Here is a 25,896-nt window from a genome sequence, read left to right as displayed (position 1 = left end):
GAGTACGGCGTTAAGCACTCGTCACTGTAGGCTTTCTCCATCACTTGGCGTGTCACTGTAAATGTTTTCTTGAGTTTCATGCAACATTTAATGCAGACACATTGCTCCTCTAACTCTGCCATCTCAAAATTCAAAAACTGTGTGACACAATGCTGTACTCCATACAGCACTGAACCATAAGTGAGTTTCGCTCCAACATGCCATTGGTGCAAAATTACGAATGTTCTGGAATTTTTTGAACAGACTTCGTACATCATGATGTCTGTTCAAAAAACCACAGTGGGACCAAAAGTGACATTTCATCATTCACTTCAATGGAATATCTGGTCACAGTGGGCACTTCCACGCCAGTGCATTTGAGAACATTTAATACAACAAATATGTTGTGAAAGACTTGTTGTTAAACTGAGCAGTTCTTCTCCCCTGATGCTATTATTAGGATGGCCATCTCTAAAAATTCAACAGATAAATCAGGTATTCACATCTTCATTATTGCCTAGTAATGTTAATTTTGTTGTATGGTTATCCATATTACTCTTAACTTCGGTAAGTATTAAGTAATATAAATTCAGTGATTTTCTTCCATTGAGCATGTTCAAGGAAAAAAATCCATTTGTATATCAGTGTTACATAACAACAATTGCAAACGCCTTCAGAACTCTCCAACCATATCATAAGTTAATTTTTTGTCAGCGTTGAAATTAAAGCACTGAATGGATTCAGTTTCATACAACCATACTGCCAAGGGCATTACTATATAGTAGCTATGTATTTTGCCACTGAGAAGTTGTATTTCACCTTAAACATGTTTATTATAATTACTTGAAATAATTCGTGTATCTTGTCAGAGTTTAGATATTTACTAATTTTTGCTGCATGCCTTGTCAGTAGTTTTTCTTGCTTTTGAACTTCCACATAAAAAGTTTCACACATCTTACTCTGGTGGTTCAACCTTCAGACAGTAAATGTGTAGCAGGACATTGTAATATAAATGCACAAGGAGGTATTTTGTATCAGGGGATGTCAATAGAGATTAAAACTTGTTATAATTTTGAATCTTGGTATCTGTATCTCTGAATTTGTTAATTATTTTTTGAAAATTATAGAAAACTCTATAATTATGGGGTAGCTTTCCAGTACTGTTAGTTCTGTTTCTTCTGTTTTAGGCAGTGGTTGGACGTTTCCGAGAGCAGTTTCGAACATCTCAACAACAAGATTCAAATGAATTCCTCACTGTACTTATGGATTGGCTACATGAAGATTTAAAGAAGCTGGTAATATTTCTATCTGTTATACTGTTTCTGTTGACAACCAGTTTTTAATGTTTATTTCTGTTACACTGTCTGTAGTTAGTAATTTTGTACTCCTTCATTTAATTCTTACACACCAGCTTCTCTACAGCATGTACTTACTTTCTGACTGCAACAGGCCATCAGCTTACTTTCATTGTTCATTTCTGTCTTGCTGACAATCCTCTCTGCCACTTCTAACTTCTCTGGTGCTGTATGTCATCAGTTCATTTTCTTGTCTTCTTGTTTTTCATCATATCCTAATACAAAATTTTCACTGACTATCTTAATTAACTAATCAATTATCTTTCTTTTATCCCTTTCCTTTGTTTTCACTGATAGATGATTACTACTGTCCACAAGCTATTCGAGCATTGTTGGAGATTTGGAGAAAGTCATTGTCATACAATGTTTCTATGCCTCCCCCCCCCCCCCCTTTCATATTTTTCTTAGTTTTGAGTAATCACTTAATGATTGAAGTGGATGACTGACCATTGAGTTAATATGATACGGTGCATTGTCCCACTGGAGTTACACTATTTTTTCCACTAGTCTCAGTGCCTTAGTAAAGCAAATCATTGTCGAAGCTCCTATCAAAATGTAGCAGTGCTGCAAAACATGATGGTTCCAGTACTTGTATGGACAGGCAATCCAGGCACAATTTTTACATGTGCAACCATCACTTCCATGCAAAACATGAGCAAAATGGTCCTCATTAGGCTTCTGCATAAATGACGCTCCAAAACAACTACAAAATGCACACTTTGTCATTCAGTATAATTTTCAGCTGTTGTTCCCTAGAACTCCAGCTGTGTTGGCAGGCAAAAAGAAAAAAAGTTGTATGCCATACTAATTTGTGCCCTCAGCCACTATTACTTATTAACAGAGAATAGCTGTTAACAGTTCCATTCTAAAATCGTATGTTACTGCAGTTTACATATAGGCATTATCATCATTTATGTAGAAACTGCTAGCAAACCGTGAGATGACCATTGCAACGATACCATCACACATATTGGTAATACAGTCGGTGGACAAAAATATGGACATACCAAAAATGTAACATGTTACCATGCTAAATACACTGTAAGAAAGCCTTTGGAACCCACAACAGCTCCAGACATTTGGGAGGGGATAAATATAGGGAATCTTACACAATTCTTCCTGCAAAATAGTGGCAAGTTCAGATAATAATGATGGAGGCGGACAGCGAACATACACCCTTCTTTCCAAAGTAGACCACAAAGGCTCAATAATGTTGAGATCTGGTGACGTTGGTCACCTGGGGAGATGTGCCAGTTTATACTCTTGCTCACAGAACCAGTCCTGGGTGATGCGATCTGTGTGAACAGGGACCTGTCATCTTGAAACGTACCATCACCATTAGGAAACAAATACAGTAAACCCCGTTATTTTGATATCTGATACACCGATAACTCGGTTAATCAATGCCAGACATTTGGTTCTTGCTGAAGTTGTCAACAAATCTACTGCTTAAATTGAATTTTGGTCAATTCGTACTACAAACTAAAATTTTGTGCCCATATTATTATTCCATATCTTATTCTTTGTCCAGACTCAATAAGCAAGTACATATGTAGTGCTGTCCACTACAGTATTTTATGTTATGAATTTCACTTAATTTTTCTCAATAATCCACTGCATCCTTTTGTAACAATGACCTGATCACTCGCTGCTCAGTGTCACTACCACAGTGTAACAGTGTAAGACGCAAGAGCGTGGGAAGCACAGGATCTGTCGGCAGACCGTATACAGTGCGCGAGATGCAACAATCCTGAGTGCTCTTTGTTTCTCTTCATGAACAGTGAATTAGTTTTTCAGAACACTTTCAAATCTCGAAGTCTACTCTCTCTCTCTCATCAGTAATAAGTTCAAGACGGAAAAGAGAGAGAAATCTGGCTAACATTTGTGACAATCTCTTCCATCTCATACAGCATTTGGCAGGAAAACATTTCCATGACAACGCATTGGTGCAGAATGAAGTGACTTTTGAGGCTCTGGATGTTGGTAGCAGGCTCCTATGAAATGGGTAGACAGTTGGTGTTGCACTGCTATGATAAATGGCTCAGCAACATCCTCCCCACTCACGAACACGTAAAATTTTATACATAATCATTATGTACATAGTATCGCACATAATAACATTTTACGTTTTAGCGGTATACATTTCTCACATAGGTTTATATATACATCTTCCATTTCAATAACAACTTTTTGTTTTCTCTAGAACAATCTTTAGCTGAGTATCTCTTTATTCTATTCTCACTTTATTTTGATATCAAGACCTGAGTGTTTATTCGTGATTTAGTAAGATTGGCTAGTATTTAGGAATCATGAGGACTCTTTCCTTATTTCTAATCGTAAACTTTAGGTGTTTATGACACTTGATTAATCTATTTTCTAGTCTTATTCTTTGTGCTACCTTTTCATTAGTATGTACTAGTTCTATTATTTTTTGTAGTTTGGAGGAACTCTGGGAAAAAGGAAAGCATTCTTTTTGACACTTATTTATTTACATGAAATGTAATAATGCTAGTTTTGTATAGAATTCACACTTTCTAGGATAATTCCTATAAAATGTGTGACTTCTGTCACAATACTGTCCCCTTCTGCTAGGATCAGTACGTATACCTTACTTGAGTGTTGACCTTTTGAGTGCTCTTCCTCTTTCCATTCTGGTAGGTACGCCCCTTTATAAAACATTCCTATTTTTTAGGCCACAGGTCATCCTATCTCCACGTAGGTACGCCTGCCCTGTATACTCATTAAATTCCGGGTAGGCCCCCTTTATCTTTTCTGAGTAGGCCTCACTGTTCATTAGCCTAGTGTACACTTCTATGTATAACCTAATCAAGTATTTTCTGGTTAAGATATAAATCTGTCTCAAACTTCACTTTCACTTCTTAATACATCATCTATTCCCTAGAGTCCTCTTCTTCTCAACTTCTATACTCTTAGCAGATACTATGTCTACCTATAATACAAGTCCCACTATCCTACTATCCATCACTTTATCAGAGTATTTATTATAATGACTTTTCTTAAATGACTATCATGATCAATGCCACTCTTGCTTACATTCTCCTCCTTTGCTCACGCCTCTTCCTTGCCTATCCCATGCTCATTACTGCTTTATAGTTATTCCACAGACTCACATGCTCTTTTCTCTCTTTGCACGTGAGTTCATTGCCATTATTCTTTCTTTATATACCCCTCTTTGTATATATAAAATTAAAAAAATTATGTAGAACCATCATAAAAATGATGTGTGCATATCTCCAGATGTACACATATCTTTCCCCCTACAACACTTGCAGTTTCTCACATCATGACAGGTTTGTTGTCTGTAATTTCAAAGTTTGTGTATAAGGGTATTCTTGTGTGTATGCGGATGTGTGTTCATGTAGTCTGATTCTTCAGCCTTCTTATCTAAAGATAAGATATAGGTTATTAGAAACCATGGAAACAAGGAAGGACTTCAGCGATAGAAGTTAGTGAATATGGAAAGAGGGAAAAAATAGATAGGTCCCCAAATGAGAAGTAAGAAAGTAAAAAAATAGATGTGGTTGCTAATATCAAAGAAGAGAAAGAAGATAGCCTCAAAGACATGAAACCCTTCCCACCCCTCTTCCCCAGGATCCCCTCTTCATAGGTACTTGAGTGAGACGCCAGAGGTGGTTTGGTGTTAAATCGTCTCCTACAGAATGGACATCCCCACCTTCACCCTTGAGGTCCCAAAGGAAATCTTAGCAACCCTATGGAAACAGCAAGTTATGAAGAATCAGACACACATGTTTGTGACGGTTGTTTGAAAGGTGTGATGTATGTTTTGTGTTAGCCATGATTTATGTGTTCTCGTAAACCATGCTTTTATCTATGTAACCAACCCTTTCAAAATTGATACAAACCCTTCCATCTATACCACATCTCACAAAAGGTATAAAGTATTCCATACAAAATAAAAAATCTATACACTACAGTATATTAGTTGTTCAACTAGTCACATTATTGTATTTTCTACAAACATAATATTCCACTTATTTTATTTTCATGTCAATACCAATTTCCATCTTATTCTGTGATTCACCTGGATAGTTTTCTACTTGATTGTTATATCCGGTTTTCTAAGTACTAAAATTATTGGAAAGATTTTAGGAATAGATGACAGAATAGTTTAAGATTTTAAAGGAATTCGGTGCAGGAAAATTATTTTGGAAGAAACACCAAAAACAACTCGAGATCCGACGGTCATCACTCTGCCTGTTAACACAGAATGTTAACATTCCTGGGGGATATATGACTTCGCCCGGGTCCTATGGATCTAATATTACCTTTTCTCGTGCACTGGCAGACCAGTATTTCTCTTTAAATTTCTTTCGGAAGTTTCCCCAAGAAGAAAAATTCTCGATATTTTACGGTTCCCCATTCTGAGACCTCTCCTAGTAGGTACCCCACAGCAAATTCGATCTTTTTAGTATCTTCCCAATTCTTTGGCAAAGCTTGATTGAATCCTTCCACAAAATGGGTCGGATGTACGTAACTGTCTGGCTTAAATTTAGGAAATTGCCTGGATAATCTGGAATTAGCCCCCCATTGTAGATCAGTCATTACTTCACTAGTTAATACTACATTATGTGAATTTGCCCCTTTGTCTACTTTATTCTGGATAAGTTTGAATTCTCTCCACAGGTCGTCTATAACTTTCTTGGTATCACTAAGTTCAGAAGATAAAATAGGAGGTACGTTTACGGATGTTACTTTCTCAGAAACTTTCCGATCTATAAGTTCTGCCACCTGTTCCTCCAAATTATTTATATTTATGATATCAGAGTTCGCTAATTCCTCTTTGAAGTTCCTTTCCACATTACCCACTCTTGTATTTACACCTGTAATTTGTGATTGGATAATTGGCATCAAGTTATCTTGCTTATCGACACTCTCTCTCAAAGTACTCAACCCTTGCTTTACAGAATTGAATTTAACATTGTACACATTTTCAAAGGATCCTAACTTTTCACTAATCTCTGATTCCACACTATTTCATTTGTCTTCAATATTCAATTCTAGCCTTTTTGTTAAATCCTGAAGTTTATCATTCTGTTTCAGACTAAAGTCAGTGAACAGTTGATTTACATTAATGTTCAAGGAATTAGTTAATTCATTCTTTAAGTCTAATTTCAAATCCTCTACTTTACTATTTAAGGTGTCAAATTCATTCTTTAAAGCCTCCATGCCTTCGCATATATTAATAAATTCTTTGCGCTGTGAGTCAACTTTGGCACTTAACAAAACTATATTGATTGCTTGATTATTTAAGGTTTCACTCTGGTTATTTAGAACTTCGCTCTGAGCATTTAAACTAGAATGTACTAAACCTAGCTCTGTACTTAGAGTTGCATTTGAGCATTTGAAGCTTCACTCTGGGCATCTAATTTGGAATTTAAAGTTTTGATCAGATTTACTAACTCAGACCAGTCAGGTCCTTTTTGCTAACTTTCATAGCCTTGGTTTGCTGTATGTTATCCATACGCCTGTAGGCTGTAAACCTTGTAAGCATTTAATGCTAATTGTAATTATAATAAATACACAGTAAAGATTCACTCCACAGTATTCGGTACACTTGTTATTACAGTAATTAAGTTTTGTTTCACACTCAACTAGCATAGAGTTCTCGCTGCATAAATGAGTGGATGTGTAAGCAGGTCAGCACCGGTGAACAGCAACTTGTGCCAGTGGTCTCGGATGTTGGTTTCTGCGTCTGCGTCCCCGTGATCCGTGGGAGAGCTGTATACTCCCCGCCGCACTGAATCTTCTTATTCGGACTGTTCTAGGCATATTTCTTCTTGGTCTAACACATTGAGATTTTCTGTTTAGTATGCTCGGTTGCTTTGGCAACATATGATAACTTTTCCTCTCGTTTTTGTCTCGAAATTCCTGTTTCCTTCCGTCCTTTCACACAGGTCACCATGTTCTAACGGTTTGGACAACTTAAAGTGTTGAAGTATGCATGCAAACTTCCACTTCTTTAATGAGATGACTTATTTGAGATGTTCGGCCGACCTTCCGTGCTGGTTAGCCTGCCGCTGCAAACTCTTTTTCTCTTCTTCTCCGAAGTGTGTTACTAGTTACAGGAATTTCTCAAGACTTTTGCTGCTTATAAAAATAAGTAGATGTACAAAGTTTCATTTGATTCTACCAACGATGTATATTTGAACTTCAGACATTTTACAAAATCCCACTCTTCACATAAATAAATACAGGTTAGTGTCACAACGTCAGAAATAAAGTTAATTTACATATAAGAGAAGGTTGGCTTAATAACCATGTTCATTCTCAACATGGATCCAAATATATATCTTCCCTTCAACAACGCTAAGACAAAAGTTTTTTTCACGTTACTATAACAATGGTCAAAACACAATTAGAACAGAGTAGCATAAACACTCTGTGGTTCTTCTGTCCACTTTCACTAAACTTCCATGGATTGATCGGCAAGTACTTGTTGGTGCAGTTCGGCCGCTGCATCTCCATTCTGCTCGCAACTCATTTCCAACCTGCACACACAAACATGTGACATGCTGTAGGTAGGATTCCACTTTCTCACACTCATATCTAAAATATTGTGTGTTCGAGATGGTAGAAGGCCGAGTGGTTCTAGAATTTATGCAGAAGTTCTTGAATCACTACAACCTGTCAGCATTTGCTTAGCTTTCTTCAAAAGGTTCTTATTCAAAGCCATGGTCAAGTCTTCATAGACCAAGTTTTTTCTCGTTAATGGTGTATGATAGTCACTCATGAAGCCAAGTCATTTGTAGCCATACTTCAAGTGTATGAGAGCCTGAAATCAGCTGTCATTGTCTTCAAGACTGACACAAGCAAGAGAATGATTCTGAACTATTGCACTAGTGAGAGGCTTTAAAGCAGAAGAATGTGAAGAAGATGAAGAAGTCCAGAGCGCTAGATGGAAGACGTCCATCACCCAGCAAGTTTATCAATTGAAGGCCAAAAACTCATGGACACTGTCCAGGAGGGTCTCTAAATGCATGGAATTAATGAAGAAATTACTTCTCTCACAAAGGAATTTTGACTGGCTTTCATTGATTGATTTTAATTGTTTGTTTGACAAAACACTGAGTATTTTTTGGCAGATAAAATGTCATTGTGCATACCCAGTGCTGTCATTTTTATTTTGGGAACTTTAATGTTATGTTGTTTTATGTTTCTTGTCCTAACTGGCGCATTGACTTGCCTGATAAGTTCATGTGTATGGGAGCAGGAACAAAAATATGCAGTTAATTTGAAGCTCAAATCAATTTGTTAATAAACACAGAAACCCTTTAGCTAAAAATGGCTCTTATTTTCACAGTTTTTCTATTTACTTACTCTTCAGATCATAAATCCTGTAAAGGGGACAATAACTTGCTGTTCATTCAAAATTAGAGTTAATAACACATTCAGAAATACTGAAGTCCTTACATGTTTTTGTCAGCTTACCTATTCACTTAACCTTCACATCTCAAAATTTGTCAGGGAAAAAAATGCTAAAACAGTCTCTGGAAATTGGAGAATTTAGCTTTGAGCAGCTTGTGGCAACACTGAGAACAATTCAATTAATAGCTTTGTATATATTCTGTTGTTTTCAATCAAAATGATTGGAAGAGGTATCAGATATATTGCTTCCCCCTACTTATACCTCCCGAGGAGATCACGAATGTAAAATTAGAGAGATTCGAGTGTGCATGGAGGCTTTCCGGCAGTCGTTCTTCCCGTGAACCGTACGCGACTGGAACAGGAAAGGGAGGTAATGACAGTGGCACGTAAAGTGCCCTCCACCACACACCGTTTGGTGGCTTGCGGAGTATAAATGTAGATTAATAGATTCAGTTTTTTATAATGGTTAATAAATATATTCAGTGTTCCTATATGGAGCCATTGTTACTGCAGGCATTCAGCAACGAAACTTTTCTTCAATTTTTCAACTCAAAAGTTCAGGAAGGTGCTGGAACTGTGAAATTGTTAAGACACAGGAGTTTGGTAAACTCATCGTGGTGCTCTTTGCACCATGTACGTACACAGTGAGCTGTGTGTCATTGAGTTGTACTGTCACTAGATGCCATTGTGCTGAGGAAAAACAAACTGCATGTGGGAGTGGACGTGATCTCAAAAGATGGATGCGTTCTTGTGTTGATTCATTGTACCTTTCAGAATGACGATATCACCCAGGGAATACAACAAAAGCATTCCCTAGAACATAACACTCTAATGATTGTTGCAGGATGTTTGCTTTGAGACATTTACACCATACACTCCAACAATCATCTGTCCGATGGAGCATAAAATGTGATTCTTATGCAAAGGCCACCTTTCACAACCCAGTGGACGTGCAGCTAGAGCGTTGGTATGCAAATTGCAGCCATTTTTGCCAAAGAATAGCAGATAATATGGGTGGCATGAACCAGACACATGCTGCAGTGTTCCATACACAGCAACATTCACTGAATGGTTATTGAGGAGAAGACACTGTTGTAAGCACTTGGATCATCTGGGTGGTCAGTTGCTTGACAATTACAGTTCTGTTTCCCCGTACACATCTTCACAGCCATCGTTCATCCGCCATCTATTGCCTGTGGTGTACCACAGTTGCCTTAGCGCTGGTTTTGGATTACGCCATTTTGCCATCCACACTATACTTTAACCACTGCGGTACATGAACATTTTACAAACTTGGCCATTTCTGAAATACTTCCATCCTTGCCAGTCATAAACTCTTTTGGACTTAGATAAATTGTTGCATTTCCACATTACGACAACAACTGCACTGTTTTCCACATCCCCCAACACACTTCATATACCATCCACTGCTAGTGGTGCCACCTGCCATCTGTGAGTGGTTATTGTATATAGATGTCGAACATAGGTGGTTATCACATTAATGTGACTGGACTGTGTAATACCATCACACTATATAGTTGCATTTGCAAGTGTACTTGTATTCACTGATGGAATTCTGATTTGTAACCAATGAGAAAATAATTTAGTCATAAGATTTTGTTTGGACAGTGTAGTCATGTAAATTCAGTTATGAATCGCTTCCATTAAAACTTTTTTTTTTTTAATGCATCTGAAGAGAGAAAAATTTCTCCACTTTGGTGCAAATGTAACAAATCGTTAATAGAAACTGTTTTGGGAAAAGATTATATTGCCACTCATCATCATACCAATGTAGGAGGAACAGGCCTGGCCTCTTCAGAAACATTTTCTTTCCAGGTGTTAATAGGTTGTGGGCCAGCTAGCTGGGCACAGACAGTACTGTATGCCACAACACCAAAAATCCTGTCCTCCTTTCAGTGACAGGGGTCCCACAAGTCTCACTCTGCTGTCTCCACCAACAGTGTAAATGAGGGACTTAATCCTCTGAGTGGCAAGCGGACTGCGCTGTTATTCCCAGAATTGTGCACCTCAGCCATTCCGCAACTCCTGGGGAAACAAACTACAAGGTTCCCACGAATCCCGTTGTCGAAACTGACATAACTTCAGACAACACCTGCACTTTTTATGAAATACAGCACTCAGAATCAAGTTCGGTAATCAGGGTAAAAAAAAAAAGTTATGAGAATAGTATGACGCGCGTATCTCCTGTCATAACAAGGAGCAGATAGTGTTAGCTTATTAATGGAAGGAGACAAGCTGGACTGCTTGTAACCTTTCAGATGAAGTGTTGAGTTGCAGACAGACACAGTGAAAAGACTGTTACACTAACAGCTCTTGTCCACCTCCGGCAGCTGAGACTGGTCATGTGTGCCTGAGATGTGCTTCCTTGTGTGAATATGGGTTTGTTTACTTTTTGAAGAAGGCTTTTGCTGAAAGCTAAATATATAAGTCTTTTTGTTGTCTGTCTGCTAGTCAGTGTGAGTGAGTGGTAATCTACCTTGTTGATGTTCCAACGTGGAGTTTCCATTGTTTAATAGAAACTTTTATCTTTCAATCACCGTATGACTTACCCTTAAAAAAATCTTAAACATAACAATGGTTGTCTCTTTTGTATTGCCCCTACATGTTAATGCACATGAATCTATTTTAAATTGAGGGAATAAAAGCTTTTTGTGAATGATTTTAATATATTTCTCTGTGTCATTCTGTTAATGGTGTGAATATTTAGTTTGCATTGAACGGTATCCTGAGTATTTTAAGGCTCCAGTAGACAAATGTCACACATATTCTTCAAACAAGAACACAGGCATTTGAGGAGCAGTTTTTCAAAAAGTCAGTAAATGCTCAGTTGTTCAAAATTTAGATTTTTTAAATTTACAAATCAAGCTTTTTATGATGCATGGCCTGTTGAAATGGTTTCGTTGAAATCCAGTATTTTATGTTGTTATAGGGTGTTGAGACCTAAGAGTTTTTGCAAAACTTGATGCTTGCTCTCTGCCAGTTAAAGCAAAAGCCAATAAACACAAACTGTACTTTGCTCCTGAGAGACTTGAATGGAGACTGGCAGTGTAGGACATAAGTTTCAATGGTAATGTCAGAGAGTTTTCTGCAATAAAAAACTGTAGGCAAGCACTTGCTGCCAAAACTAACAATGTAAATAAATTAGTGGTTTACACAACAACATTAACTCCTGATTATTACCTAGTTCGAGCCAGATTTATCAGGGAGAATGTACAACACAAATGAAACATAAAGAAAAAATGTTATTGAAATAAAGTACAGCATAAGTAAGAAAAATGGCCAGACAGTACTTGTATGTGGCACGACCTTTTGAGCAACATCAGGGGTGTCCAAAGGCAGACTCTCAAAAGGAACAGATCTGGAGAAAAATAATCAATTAATAACAAACCACAGGTTTCATTCTGTGCAAAAAAGTTCTGTGCAATAATGAAGAAGGAAAATCCAAATGTGGTTAAAGTATTTATGCATATACAACAGAATTGGACAACACCAAAGCTCATCGTAGGTGAAGTATTATATTCAAGACACGTTTGGCTAAACGATTTGTACATTCTGATTCATTCCCAAGTACAGACAAAGGACAGAATTGGTTTTATACTTGGTCTAAAACAGAAAGACCGAAAGGATGCGGCCAAGTAGCCCCTGTGCCGTTGGACTTTGTCAGCAGTCTTAAGGCATCCAAACCAGGAAATGGTCTAATGAAATGCATTTATTTTGAGACCAGTCAAATTGAAAAAAAACGGTATTCTCCCATAAGTCCAACCCCTCGTCCAAGTCGTGGGAGATGGGCAACGGCACAAAGTAGGGGATTGCCTTTAGGGGCGATGTACAGCGGGGACTTTGTGTGCCCCAGGACCGCTACGGTAGCTGAGAAGGCCCTATGGGAACCCTGAAACGTGACGGCTAACGGGGCTCTGGTGAAGCTGTGATAGGCCTAGCAAGCCAGTAGTGGATAAATCAACTGCTTTCAAAAAGGGAACATGCCTCGGATCACGGAACGGATTTAAAGGAAACCGACCAAGCAATGGAAAAGGATTACGAGATGGTTTACGGCTGGGCACCTTAAACGTAAGGACTCTAACTGGGAAGTTAGAAGAAATTGTAGAAATGATGGAAAGGAGGAAATTGGACATCTTGGGACTTGCTGAGACTAGGTGGAGAGGAGTTGGTGAAAAACCACTAAGTAAAGGATGTAAACTGTACTGGATAGGGAATGAGAGGGGAAGAAATGGAGTGGCAATAGTGGTCAGAGAGGGTCTGCAGGAGGAGGTGGAAGGTATCAATGATCGAATGATAAAAGCCAGAGTACGGGTGAAAGGAAAAAGCATTGAAATCATCCAAGCATATGCCCCACAGGTGGGGTGTACAAAAAAGGAGAAGGAGGAATTTGAAGATGACATGCAAAAGCAGCTAAATGGAGGAAATCAGATTATAATAGGGGACCTCAATGCACATGTTGGCACAGACAGGAAAGGATTCGAGGAGATAATGGGACCAGAGGGCTGGGGGAACCGAAATAGAGAAGGAAAATTGTTGCTGGAATTCTGCAAGAGGAATGGGCTGGCGATCGCAAATTCGTGGTACAAGAAGAGGAGTAGTCACAAAATAACTTGGTACAGTGGGGACTGGTCCCAAACTTCAGTAGTAGACTATGTACTAGTGGATAGGCAGATGATGAGCAGCCTCACAGATGTTAAGGTCATACCATCTGAGGCCTTAGACAGCGACCATCGGCTGTTGGTAGCCACCCTGAGAGAGAAAAAAGATAGGAGGGCAACAGATATACAGGAGAAAAGGTTGAAGACATGGATGCTGAAAGAGGATGAACGGAGGACCCAGTACCAGACACTGATCAGGAAGAAGCTGCCAAAGGAAGATCAGAGAACAGTGGAAGAAGAATGGGGCGATTTTAAGAGGGCTCTAGTTGAGGCAGCTGAGACTGTGTGCGGAAGAACTAGCACAAAGAGGAGAAGTAGGGAAACCCCATGGTGGAACAACATATGTAAAGAGGCAGTACTTCGAAAGAACAAAGCCTTCAGAGAATGGTTCCAGACCCGAACAGAGGAAGCTAGGGTAAAATATAAGGAAAGCAAGAAAGCGGCACAGACCATAGTAAGGGCGGAGAAGAAGAAGTGGATGGAAAAATGGACAAGAATGTTAGAAGAGGACAGTGAAGGGAACAAAAAAGTACTTTACACCATGGTAAGAAATAAGAGGAACGACAGAAGCGAGTGCCTGAGGATCGTGGATAATAATGGAAGAGTTGTGGAGGAAATGCATGAGCTCAAAAAGATTTGGAAGGAGTACTTTGAAGATCTGTTGAATGCTGCCAAGCAGGTAACTAACAGCGATGGAGAGCCTAAGGCAGCAGACGATTATAATAGTGGGGAAATTGATGATCTAACTTGGAATGAAGTGGAAGAAGCCATAAAGAGGATGAAAGGGGGCAAGGCACCAGGTTGGGACGAAGTAACAGTGGATATGATACGAGCAGCAGGAGAAGTAGGAACCCAGTGGCTATACAGAGTGCTGAGGGTGGTGTGGAAGGAGAACAGAATTCCTGAGGATTGGAAGAAAGGAATTATAGTCCCGATCTTCAAGAAAGGGGATAAAAGGAGATGTGAGAACTACAGAGGAATCACCCTGCTATGCCACTGTGGAAAAATCTATGAAAAGATGCTGGAGAAGAGAATAAGAAGCAGTATTGAAAGTAGACTGCAAGAGGAGCAGTACGGTTTCAGACCGGGAAGATCAACAACGGACCTCATATTTGCGGTAAGGCAACTGCAGGAAAGGCACTATGAGTACGGGAAGGACTTAATCATGGCCTTTTTGGATATTGAGAAGGCGTATGACAGTATCTGTAGGGACAAGCTCTGGGATGTGCTGAACGCAAAAGGGATAGATGAAGAGATTACACGAAAAGTCAGAAAAATGTATGAGGGAAGTGAGAGTTGTGTGAAAGTGGGGAGGGAACGTACTGCATGGTTCAAGCTGGAAAATGGGCTGCGACAGGGAAGTGCACTTTCGCCTTTATTGTTTATTATTGTTATGGATGAAATCCTACAGCAAGTATCAGATGCAATTGGAGATCATAAAATGAAAGCAGTGCTTTTTGCCGATGACCTGATGTTATGGGGAAATTGCGTGAAGGAGGTGCAAGAGCAGTTAGATGCATGGGAGGCAACGGCAGCACAATATGGAATGCATTTCTCTGCAAAGAAAAGTGAAATAATCGTCACAACAAGGAAGAAGAATAGGCCAAATGTGGATATAACTTGTGGAGGGGAAAAACTACAAGTGGTAGAGAACTTCAAGTACCTGGGAAGCGTGATTGAAAGTAAGGGGGGAAACGCAATGGAAATAAATGAAAGGTGCAGAAAAGCAGGGCAGTTCTACAAATGCATTAGGGGGCTTATTTGGAGCAAGGAGGTGCCACAGAAATCCAAGGGAATTATATACCGAACCTACTTTGTCCCCATATTGACATACGGAAGTGAGACATGGGTAATGCACAAAAGCGACAAAAGTAGAATACAGGCTAGTGAAATGAAGTTCCAGAGGAGCAGGTTGGGTGTAACAAGACGAGACAGATTGCGAAATTTGTATGTGAGGGAAAGACTAAAGGAGGAACCAGTACAGGACAGGATAGAAAAATCAAGACTGCAGTGGTATGGACACATGAAGAGAATGGATGAGGGAAGAATTCCAAAGAGGATGTTTGATCTGCAACTGGAGGGGAAGAGGCCCAGAGGAAGACCAAGAGATAGATGGGTGAAGGGAGTGAAGGAATGTGTGATGAGAAGAGGAGAGAACTGGACGAAGGTGGAAGAGGGGGAATGGTGGAAAGACAGAACACGATGGAGAGGCTTGTGTTCCCGACAGACCCAGCCAGTGGCTGGAAACTGTCCAAGATGATGATGATGATGGTATGTGGTCACAGTTCGTCGTATGGTTTTCTGTCCAGCTTTCTGCAAGGTAAAAGATGCACTGGAAGACCTGCAAAATGATGGCCAGGTGTAGCTGCAACAGGCTGAGGGAAAGCCTAATGCATGACAGAAGAAGAAGAAGAATGCAGAAAATTTAATTAGCTGATACGTTATTTCTCTATTCGCAGTCACAGCAATAATTCTGACAGTGTGTTTGGTAGATTGGATAAAGACTACCAATAAAAGGAAGATATTCTTTCACCGATTGAATACTGTAAAGTGATGGAACAAGATGGCATTATCAAGATATTAAGTAAAGATTGGGAAGCAAATGCTCTCAAGTCCAATCCATTAAAAGCTGTGTGACCTAAGGAGCTTTTCAGAATGATTGCTCAGTGAGTGAAAGCTTTTGAAAAGTCTGAGAAGAATGTATTGTTTTGTCCTTTAGAGGTTGAGGTACGGAAATCCAGAAACAACAGCCTAGAAGAGAGGAAAGCAGCCTTATTGGAAAAGAATATCACAGTCAGCAAGGAAAAGAAAAAGAATGTCTTAAAACTTATCAGGCATTTTAATGTACCAGAAAGAGCAGAAGAGTTTTATAAGGACATTGTTGAAAGTGATCAATAGAGTTCCGGTTTAGTAATGCTGTAGCAGTATTTTGTGTTGTATTTCAGCAGTGTTTGTTATTTTACACTTTTGTTTATCAAACATTTGTAGAAATGTATAATATTAAAGTCTTATGTTGTTGCGCATTATTGTATTTCTGTCCAAAATGAACTATAAAGAAGCTGTCTTTGTAATTAATGTTAAATATTAAAAAATGGAAAAAATCAATTTGAATGTTTATACCAACAAAACTTCCAACTTTCATCTTTTCATTTATTGACTTTTGGAAAAACTTGGAAATTTTCTCCCTCTATTCTGAAATCAACAATAAGAATAAAAGTCAAACACACAGTTGGAATCAAGCATAAAAAGTCTGTGTTAATTGTTAAATTATCTCGTTTATTAGTAGATATTTTAAAAAGTGTTTCCACAAAAATGTTCTTTGTTGTGTTTATTGAGTTTTGAAAAAATGCTCCACATTTCTTTCAACTGTAATAAAATTATCATTCTCCAAAAACATAAATTTATTGCACTACTTTGAAACACTCATCAGCAGAATTGTACACAAGGTGCAATAATACATGGCAAAGTCAACTTAAAATATCCTGTGAGAACAGTATAGGAACACCGTTGATCGTTGCCTCGATATATTTTGAGGTAGTCACTAATTCCATTCCAGATTACATCCTGTTTCAAGGTTCTTTATATAGCTGAAATCTTTGATCTGTTTTTGTGTTGCCATGGTATGAAAATAGTGACACTCAGCACATTTTGCAATTTAGGAAGAGATGTACAAGAAGAAAAGAATGTGGACCTCAAAGTGTTCATTGTTTACTGTAATGAGAGAATTAATAGTCTTCTTTTATACATTTGTTGTTTATGATATGTTTGCATATTACTTTGATGTGTCTTTTCTTTCAGAAAGATGATTCCCGAATAAATGAGAGCCAAAGTGTCTTGAATGAGGCGAGCAAGCATTTTATAGAGTTTAAGAGGAAAAACAAGTCGTTCATTGTTGATCTGTTTTATGGACAGCAAAAATCAACTGTCAAGTGCCTCAGATGTGACAAAGAATCAGTAACATATGAGACATTTTCCAATTTGACACTTCCATTGCCACATAATAACAACTGCTCGCTTGATGTAAGTAATAATGTTTTGAAGCTTGATGGTGATACAAATTTGAACAAAAATAAATACATTAACAAGACTCTGTATGTGTTATTTAAGGCTCACCTAGTAGTAGTATGTTATTAGCAGCAGCAGCAGGGGTGGTAGTAGTAGTAGTAGTAGTAGTAGTAGTATTGGAAAAAGCAACTTGAAATAAAAACTTACTTAAAAATTTAATATACATCCGAGAAATTGGTTGTATTTCGTTTTGATAGTAATATAGTAGCAAGTAAATAAAGTAAAATATTCATTATTTTGTGTTATTTATACACTCCTGGAAATTGAAATAAGAACACCGTGAATTCATTGTCCCAGGAAGGGGAAACTTTATTGACACATTCCTGGGGTCAGATACATCACATGATCACACTGACAGAACCACAGGCACATAGACACAGGCAACAGAGCATGCACAATGTCGGCACTAGTACAGTGTATATCCACCTTTCGCAGCAATGCAGGCTGCTATTCTCCCATGGAGACGATCGTAGAGATGCTGGATGTAGTCCTGTGGAACGGCTTGCCATGCCATTTCCACCTGGCGCCTCAGTTGGACCAGCGTTCGTGCTGGACGTGCAGACCGCGTGAGACGACGCTTCATCCAGTCCCAAACATGCTCAGTGGAGGACAGATCCGGAGATCTTGCTGGCCAGGGTAGTTGACTTACACCTTCTAGAGCACGTTGGGTGGCACGGGATACATGCGGACGTGCATTGTCCTGTTGGAACAGCAAGTTCCCTTGCCGGTCTAGGAATGGTAGAACGATGGGTTCGATGACGGTTTGGATGTACCGTGCACTATTCAGCGTCCCCTCGACGATCACCAGTGGTGTACGGCCAGTGTAGGAGATCGCTCCCCACACCATGATGCCGGGTGTTGGCCCTGTGTGCCTCGGTCGTACGCAGTCCTGATTGTGGCGCTCACCTGCACGGCGCCAAACACGCATACGACCATCATTGGCACCAAGGCAGAAGCGACTCTCATCGCTGAAGACGACACGTCTCCATTCGTCCCTCCATTCACGCCTGTCGCGACACCACTGGAGGCGGGCTGCACGATGTTGGGGTGTGAGCGGAAGACGGCCTAACGGTGTGCGGGACCGTAGCCCAGCTTCATGGAGACGATTGCGAATGGTCCTCGCCGATAGCCCAGGAGCAACAGTGTCCCTAATTTGCTGGGAAGTGGCGGTGCGGTCCCCTACGGCACTGCGTAGGATCCTACGGCCTTGGCGTGCATCCGTGCGTCGCTGCGGTCCGGTCCCAGGTCGACGGGCACGTGCACCTTCCGCCGACCACTGGTGACAACATCGATGTACTGTGGAGACCTCACGCCCCACGTGTTGAGCAATTCGGCGGTACGTCCACCCAGCCTCCCGCATGCCCACTATACGCCCTCGCTCAAAGTCCGTCAACTGCACATACGGTTCACGTCCACGCTGTCACGGCATGCTACCAGTGTTAAAGACTGCGATGGAGCTCCGTATGCCACGGCAAACTGGCTGACACTGACGGCGGCGGTGCACAAATGCTGCGCAGCTAGCGCCATTCGACGGCCAACACCGCGGTTCCTGGTGTGTCCGCTGTGCCGTGCGTGTGATCATTGCTTGTACAGCCCTCTCGCAGTGTCCGGAGCAAGTATGGTGGGTCTGACACACCGGTGTCAATGTGTTCTTTTTTCCATTTCCAGGAGTGTATAACTGTGCTATATAAATGGCTTATAACATTAACAGTGTCTAAATGTCTCGGCAGTGGTACTCAAAACATTGTCTCCACAATTCTGTTGGTATTAAACAACTGTTTTATGTATGTCAACTTATATTTTGGACAAAACTGCAACTATATGAAAATCTATTGCAACACCCAAACGTTAACTAATACGTAAAAAGAAAAGACACAGTATTTTGTGTAGCACACTGGCAGTATTTATATTTTGTAGGGTAACAATTATTTTCTGTGACCTGTAACCTGTAGTTCTGTTTAAGTGCTGTAATATATACAGTTACATGTAACTAATGTAACTAACAAATATTATAGAATAAAAATAATTAATATTTGTTATGGAAGTATTACAGCACCTTAATTCCAAGAAAGAAACTGTATGCTGTTGTTCATTCTGAACATTTCATTTGTTTATGTAAATGACTGAGGCTGTTGATAAAAAATTTTAAAAGCCTTGTAATACATTATCAGTCCTGTTGGTTCTCAGTAACAGCTCCTATGTGTTCTAGGACTGCCTGAAACTGTACTTAGCAGGTGAACGAATCACTGGCTGGACGTGTCCTGCTTGCAAGGAGAAACGTGATGCCGTGAAAAAATTTGACATTTTGTATCTACCTCCAGTCTTAATTATACATTTTAAAAGGTATGCCTCATGAAAATTATTCTAATAGTTTTATAAATATTCATATTTTACCCAAAATTCCATGTTTGTGGTTCATTTTTAAGATGGCTACATTTTCTTATGGTTCCCTTATTTAATATTCATGACAAATGTCATGATGTGGAATAGGCCAATAGAAAAAAAGCCACACACTGTTCACACATGTGAGCACATGCACGCACATATGCGCCCACACACACACACACACACGCGTGCGTGCGCACATATACACACACACACACACACACACACACACACACAGAGAGAGAGAGAGAGAGAGAGAGAGAGAGAGAGAGAGAGAGAGAGAGAGTGAGTGAGTTTTCAATAGAAGTAAGTAGTCAGTCACAAACTGAATTGGCAACAAATCGTTTTTGCGCATGTATTGAACAAGTTGTTCAGGAAAAACAACGTAAATCTGTGTTTGAAAATGTTGTTACCGCCTGTCTGTCTGTCCATTTATGCCGTTATGTAGATTAGATTTTTAAAGAGTTTTATAATTTATGTTCAAAGTTAGATTACTAGATTATAGTACAGATCACTTTTTCCTTCCAATCTCTGTTTTACTTTCTGACTTGAGATTTGTTGTCAATAAGCCATCCCCAACTGCATGAACAGATGCCTACAAAATATACTATTTTGGAAACAGCATAATTCTAAATACTTTATTTTTCACAATAAATGCTCTTTCCTTTAGTGAGAAGTTGTTCGAAAATGTTACTTTTGTGGTCTTTAAGTCCAAAGTTGATCTGATCCAGCTCTTCACTAGTCTGTCATGTGCAAGCCTCTTCATCTCCACATAACTACTGCAACCTATATCCAATAATGGGAAGTCCAGGATTTAATATATATTAGCAGTCATTTTCATTGTGCCTGTGTGCAACTCAGTACCATCTCTGTGTGATGAGTAACAACCAATATCCATCAGAACCTGCTTACCATATTCATCCCTTGGTCTCCCTCTACCATTTGTATCCCCATCCTTCCCTCTGTTACCAAACTGACAGTTCCATGGTGCCTCAGAATGTATTCTATCAACTGACCACTTCTTTTAATCAATTTGTGCCACAAATTTATTTTCTCCTCAACTTTATTCAGAAACTGTTCATTAATTATATTATCTGTGCATGTAATCTTCATCATTCTCCTGTAGCACCATATTCCAAAATCTCCTATTATTTTCTTTTAATCTGAACTGTTTATCGTCCACTTCTCATTTTTGTACAAGACTACACTTCAGACAATTACCTTCTGAAAAGATATCCTAACATTTAAATTTATATTCAGTGTTAACCAATTTCTCTTTATCAGAAATATTTTTCGTACTGTTGCAAGACAGCATTTTATATCCTGTCTTCTTCAGCCATTCTCACTCATTTTGCTGCCCAAATATCAAAACTCATCTACTGCTTTCATTGTCTTCATTTCCTAATCTAATTTCCCAAATTATTGGCTGATTTGAATCAGGTACATTCCGTTACTATTGTTTTAATTTTATTGATGTTCACCTTGTAACCTCTTTTCAAGAAACGATCCATTCCTTTCAAGTCTTCCATTGACAGAATTAAAATTCAGAATTTTTATTTCTTCTCCCTGAGCTCTAATTCCTTTTCCAAATTTATCCTTCGTTTCCTTTACTACTTGCTCAATGTATTGAAAATCATTGCAGATAGGCAACAACTGTGTCTCATTCCCTTCTCAACCATTCCTTTACTTTCCTACCCCTCGACTCTTATAACTGCCGTTTGGTTTCTGTACAAGTTGTAATTAAGTTTTCACTCCCCATATTTTACCCCTGCTACCTTCATAATTTCAAAGTCAGATTTCCAGTCAACAGTGTCAAAAGCTTTCTCTAAGTCTACAAATCCTGTAAACATAGATTTGCCTTTCGTTAGCCTATCATCTAAAATCAGTTATAGAATCATTCCCTTCTCAACCATTCCTTTACTTTCCTACCCCTCGACTCTTATAACTGCCGTTTGGTTTCTGTACAAGTTGTAATTAAGTTTTCACTCCCCATATTTTACCCCTGCTACCTTCATAATTTCAAAGTCAGATTTCCAGTCAACAGTGTCAAAAGCTTTCTCTAAGTCTACAAATCCTGTAAACATAGATTTGCCTTTCGTTAGCCTATCATCTAAAATCAGTTATAGAATCAGTATTGCCTCACGTGTTCCCAAACTGATCTTCCCCAAGGTTGGCTTCTACCAGTTTCTCCATTGTTCTGTAAATAATTCATGTCAGTATTTTGACAGCCATGACTCATCAAACTGATTGTTCAGTAGTACTCACATGCCTTCTTTGAAACTGGAATTATTACACCCTTCTTCAAGTCTGAGAGTATTTCACCTGTGACATAAACATTGCAACCAGGTGGAAAAGTTTTTTCATGGCTGGCTCTTCCAAGTATCTAAATAAATCTTAGAGAATGTTGTCTATTCCAGGAACCTTGTTTAGACTTAGGTCTTTCAGTGTTCTGTCAACACCTACTCGCAGTATCATATCTCCAATCTTACCTTCACCTGTTTCCTCTTATCTTTGTCAATATTTCCCTCCAGTTTGTTTCCCTTACATATAACCTCTATTCATAGTGTCCCAAGAGAAATGATCAATAGTCAGGGATATGACAGTAATGATCATTCAAATAAAAAAAAAGCTAGCTAAAATGGACTCTGCTTTCCATATTTTGGGGGTAGAATGGACCAAAACAAGAAAAAATTCTGTAGTAAACATGGGATCTGAAATGCATACTTTAAGAGCTATGAGCATCTGTTCAGTAGAAGAGATGTATTTCACTGTAGCGAAGATGAGCAAGTGCTCATAACTCTTGAGGTATGCACTTTAGAGCTCATGTTTACAGGATATTTTTAGCTGTTTTGGTCCATACTGCCGCCTAACAAAATACGGAAAGTAAAGAGCTCACATCAGAAGAGAATTGTTTCACAATAATGAAGATGAAGTAGTGCCTGTAGCTCTTCAGGTGTGCATTTTAGAGCCCACATTTGCTAGGCTCTTTTGCTTCAAATGATCATTCCTGTCATATCGACAAATATTTATATGATATCTACGAATTTTAACCACTCCTCCTGGGACATGTATATTTGTTCCACCATTTAGCCTTCCCTTCTTTGCTAAGTGCTAGCTTGCCATGTAAGCTCTTAATATTCATACAGTTATTTGTCTTTTTTCCTAAAGATAGCATCTACCCTTCCCATACTCATCCATGTTTCTACAGCTTGTTTTCTCTCCTAGTCATTCCTGCTTTGAGAATACTGATAAAATGTTTTGAAAGAACTATACCAGGCAAAACACCTTTTGGAAGGCCTCATGACATTTGAGAGAACAGATGCATGAATGCATTGACAAAAGATGCCCAATTATTTCATAAGCCAACAACTTTCAGTGGATAGAACAAGATTGAAGGGATTCGTGCACAACTCCTTCTTGCTTGCTGTAACAAAGAACAGATGATGTCACATGGCACAGATGTGTGCACACTTTCTGCATTGAGGAACAGCATGCAGCAGTGTGGATGTTAAAATGCTGGGCAATTATCTGAATAGAGCAGTTCAATTAAATCAGCAGTTTATATTTGAAACTATAGGTGCCCTATGTTCAGCCAAATACCTGAACTGCTATCTGAAAGTCCTGTGAACTGCAGTTCATATGTCAGCAGAATTTATTCTAAACAAGTGGTCAGTGTTAGTGATGCAGTTGAGTTCCTTGCAAAAATGTAAAATTCATCTTCTTCTTTCGATTTGTGTTAACTGATTACTGATATTAATTGGCTAAAAATTCTATTATATGCTTCATCATATTTACCGGTCCCATGATTCTTGGCATGTTACTACTCTTAAATAGATTCAAAAATAGTAATTTCAGTGACTTAATATAAATTCAAAAAAAATTATGTGTCACCAGATGATGGTTGTGCATATTGTCATCCGCAATATGTATGGCTCAGTGCACTAATACAACTAATGCTTCATACCGAGTTTGGTGTGAAGTTGAGAATGCAGTGTATAAGGGAAATTGATCACCATCAGAAACTTCTAAATGTTTGTGGGGCCTATGTCTGACTGATGTAGACTGCACAATGATGTCATTGTTAGTAGACGAATGACCGAATCATTCTTTGCATAGCTTGTGTGAAAATCCTACAAAGTGCACATAAAATGATTGTACCAAATATCTCGGGAATGTACAGCATAAGACACAATGACTGAGCACGAAAAGTGTTTGGTCATTAACATCTACTAGCAAAGTGCCATTGATACATCTGTTCCACTCGTGATTCCTCCAAATTATACTATGAAAAGGAAAGTTGCTGCTCACCATATAGTGGAGATGCTGAGTTGCAGATAGGCACAAAAAAAAAGACTGTCACAAATAAGCTTTCGGCCAGTATGGCCTTCGTCAAAAATAGATACCTCTCTCTCTCTCTCTCTCTCTCTCTCTCTCTCACACACACACACACACACACACACACACACACGGTTGCGGTCTCTTGGAACTGAAGCCACCTGCGACTCAGCATCCCCGCTGTATGGTGAGTAGCTACTTTCCTTTTCATAATGTTGTAAGGTGTCATTCTGGATTTTCCATTGTTTGAAAATCCTAATCATCATTTACGTAATAATCTTTACAGTGAGCACAGCTGAATGGCATCCGCAGAGCAAGACAGCAAAAGACAAAACTCACAAGAGATAATAAAACATCTGAAGTATAAATGTCAGATTAACAAAATTAGTCCAGTGATTAGATATGAGGTTTTATATGTTGATACTTACTTAATGTAAGAGCACAGGTGCATTATTTACAGAATTAGTTCGTAAACAGTTCAAACATACAAAATGGGATGAAATAAAAAGTAATAATACATTACCCTTTTAAGGCTTGAAGGTATACAAAACACTGAATACCTTCAAGTCTTCGGCCAACATTAGGGTATAAGCCATTGTACAATGGGTTGCCATATTTCCATTTCACAAAGTATTTCAGTACATAAGTTGGTAAGCAGGTTAAGTGTACATATGCCATAAGAAATTCAGATCTTGTTACATACAGTAGAATCAGATGATGATTTTGATTTAATTAATTATGTATTTTATAGGTATTTCAGTAAAATAGAATTCAAATTCAATCTTAGAGTATTTGTATCTTTACAACCAATACACGGATCCATAGATGAGTGATAACTTCAAAAGATTAAAATTTTTCATAAAAGTACAATGATTTACAATTCAGATATTTCACATCAACTTGGTTAGTTAAAGATTTCGCTTGTTATAGCCGATTTCAATGATTTCATGTCATAAATTTGCGAAGGATGAATTTTGAAATGGTCATGCTTCAGACCATTACCATTTTCTAGAAATTTGGCTAGATGCAATGCTAAGTAGACTTGATGTCTTCATAGATTGACGGTCAGCGATGGTCCAAAGAAAGGTTGAAGTTGTACAAAAACAGTGTAGACAAGTTGACTTGTAGTCTTCTGACAAGGGTTGATGCAGAAAAGTTCAAAAGTAATGAATTTATACAAAGAAAAGAAGACTCAAGGTCTTCTGGCGATGGTTGTCAAAGAAAATATCCAAATTGTAAGGAGTTTATACAGATCTAACTCATGGTCATCTAATGTTGAGGAACATCAGAATCTTCTTGTTTAAATGACGTAAACTCAATGTAGGCTCGTTGCATGAAATTTTAATTTCATGCATCAGCGGAAGAGCACTCAGGGGGAAGAGGGCAAGAGAGCAGGCCACCTCCTCAGGTTGATGACTGCAGGCAGCCCCCTACACGTACACTGTCAGCAAAATAGCAGCGTGCAGGAACCATGAACCTCGAAAGCGCAGGCGCGCACTGGTAGGCTCCGGAGTGTTGCAAACTGTTTGCGCAGTACTCGACAGTTTCATGAAACAAAGTCAAATTCCAGCATCAGTGATTGATACAGACTCGTTCATGTTTTACTGCCAGTGTGATGTTCTGAACTTATGTCCTGACCCATTTTCTGGTTTATGCAAAACTTTGATCATTATCCGCTTCACTATGGACTC

The 25,896-nt window shown here is 38.9% G+C and overlaps 1 protein-coding gene and 1 long non-coding RNA gene across 2 annotated transcripts in view; one reads left to right on the top strand and one right to left on the bottom strand.

Moving 5' to 3' along the window:
- Positions 1-25,896, top strand: part of LOC124789507 (ubiquitin carboxyl-terminal hydrolase 8) — a 243,680-nt gene that overhangs the window by 202,261 nt on the left and 15,523 nt on the right. The window contains exons 13-15 of the mRNA XM_047256895.1: positions 1,167-1,274; positions 17,219-17,440; positions 19,695-19,828. Of these exons, the coding sequence (XP_047112851.1) occupies positions 1,167-1,274; positions 17,219-17,440; positions 19,695-19,828 (464 nt within the window). The remainder of the gene's footprint in view (positions 1-1,166; positions 1,275-17,218; positions 17,441-19,694; positions 19,829-25,896) is intronic.
- On the bottom strand, positions 7,769-24,190 carry LOC124789516. Its single transcript, XR_007016128.1, has 3 exons — positions 24,179-24,190; positions 12,053-12,120; positions 7,769-7,864 (listed from the first exon to the last, which is right to left on the bottom strand). It is a non-coding gene; the product is annotated as an uncharacterized LOC124789516 (long non-coding RNA).

Source organism: Schistocerca piceifrons, chromosome 1 (assembly GCF_021461385.2).
Source record: "Schistocerca piceifrons isolate TAMUIC-IGC-003096 chromosome 1, iqSchPice1.1, whole genome shotgun sequence".
Lineage (NCBI taxonomy): Eukaryota > Metazoa > Arthropoda > Insecta > Orthoptera > Acrididae > Schistocerca > Schistocerca piceifrons.
This window is presented reverse-complemented; position numbering and strand designations above follow the sequence as displayed.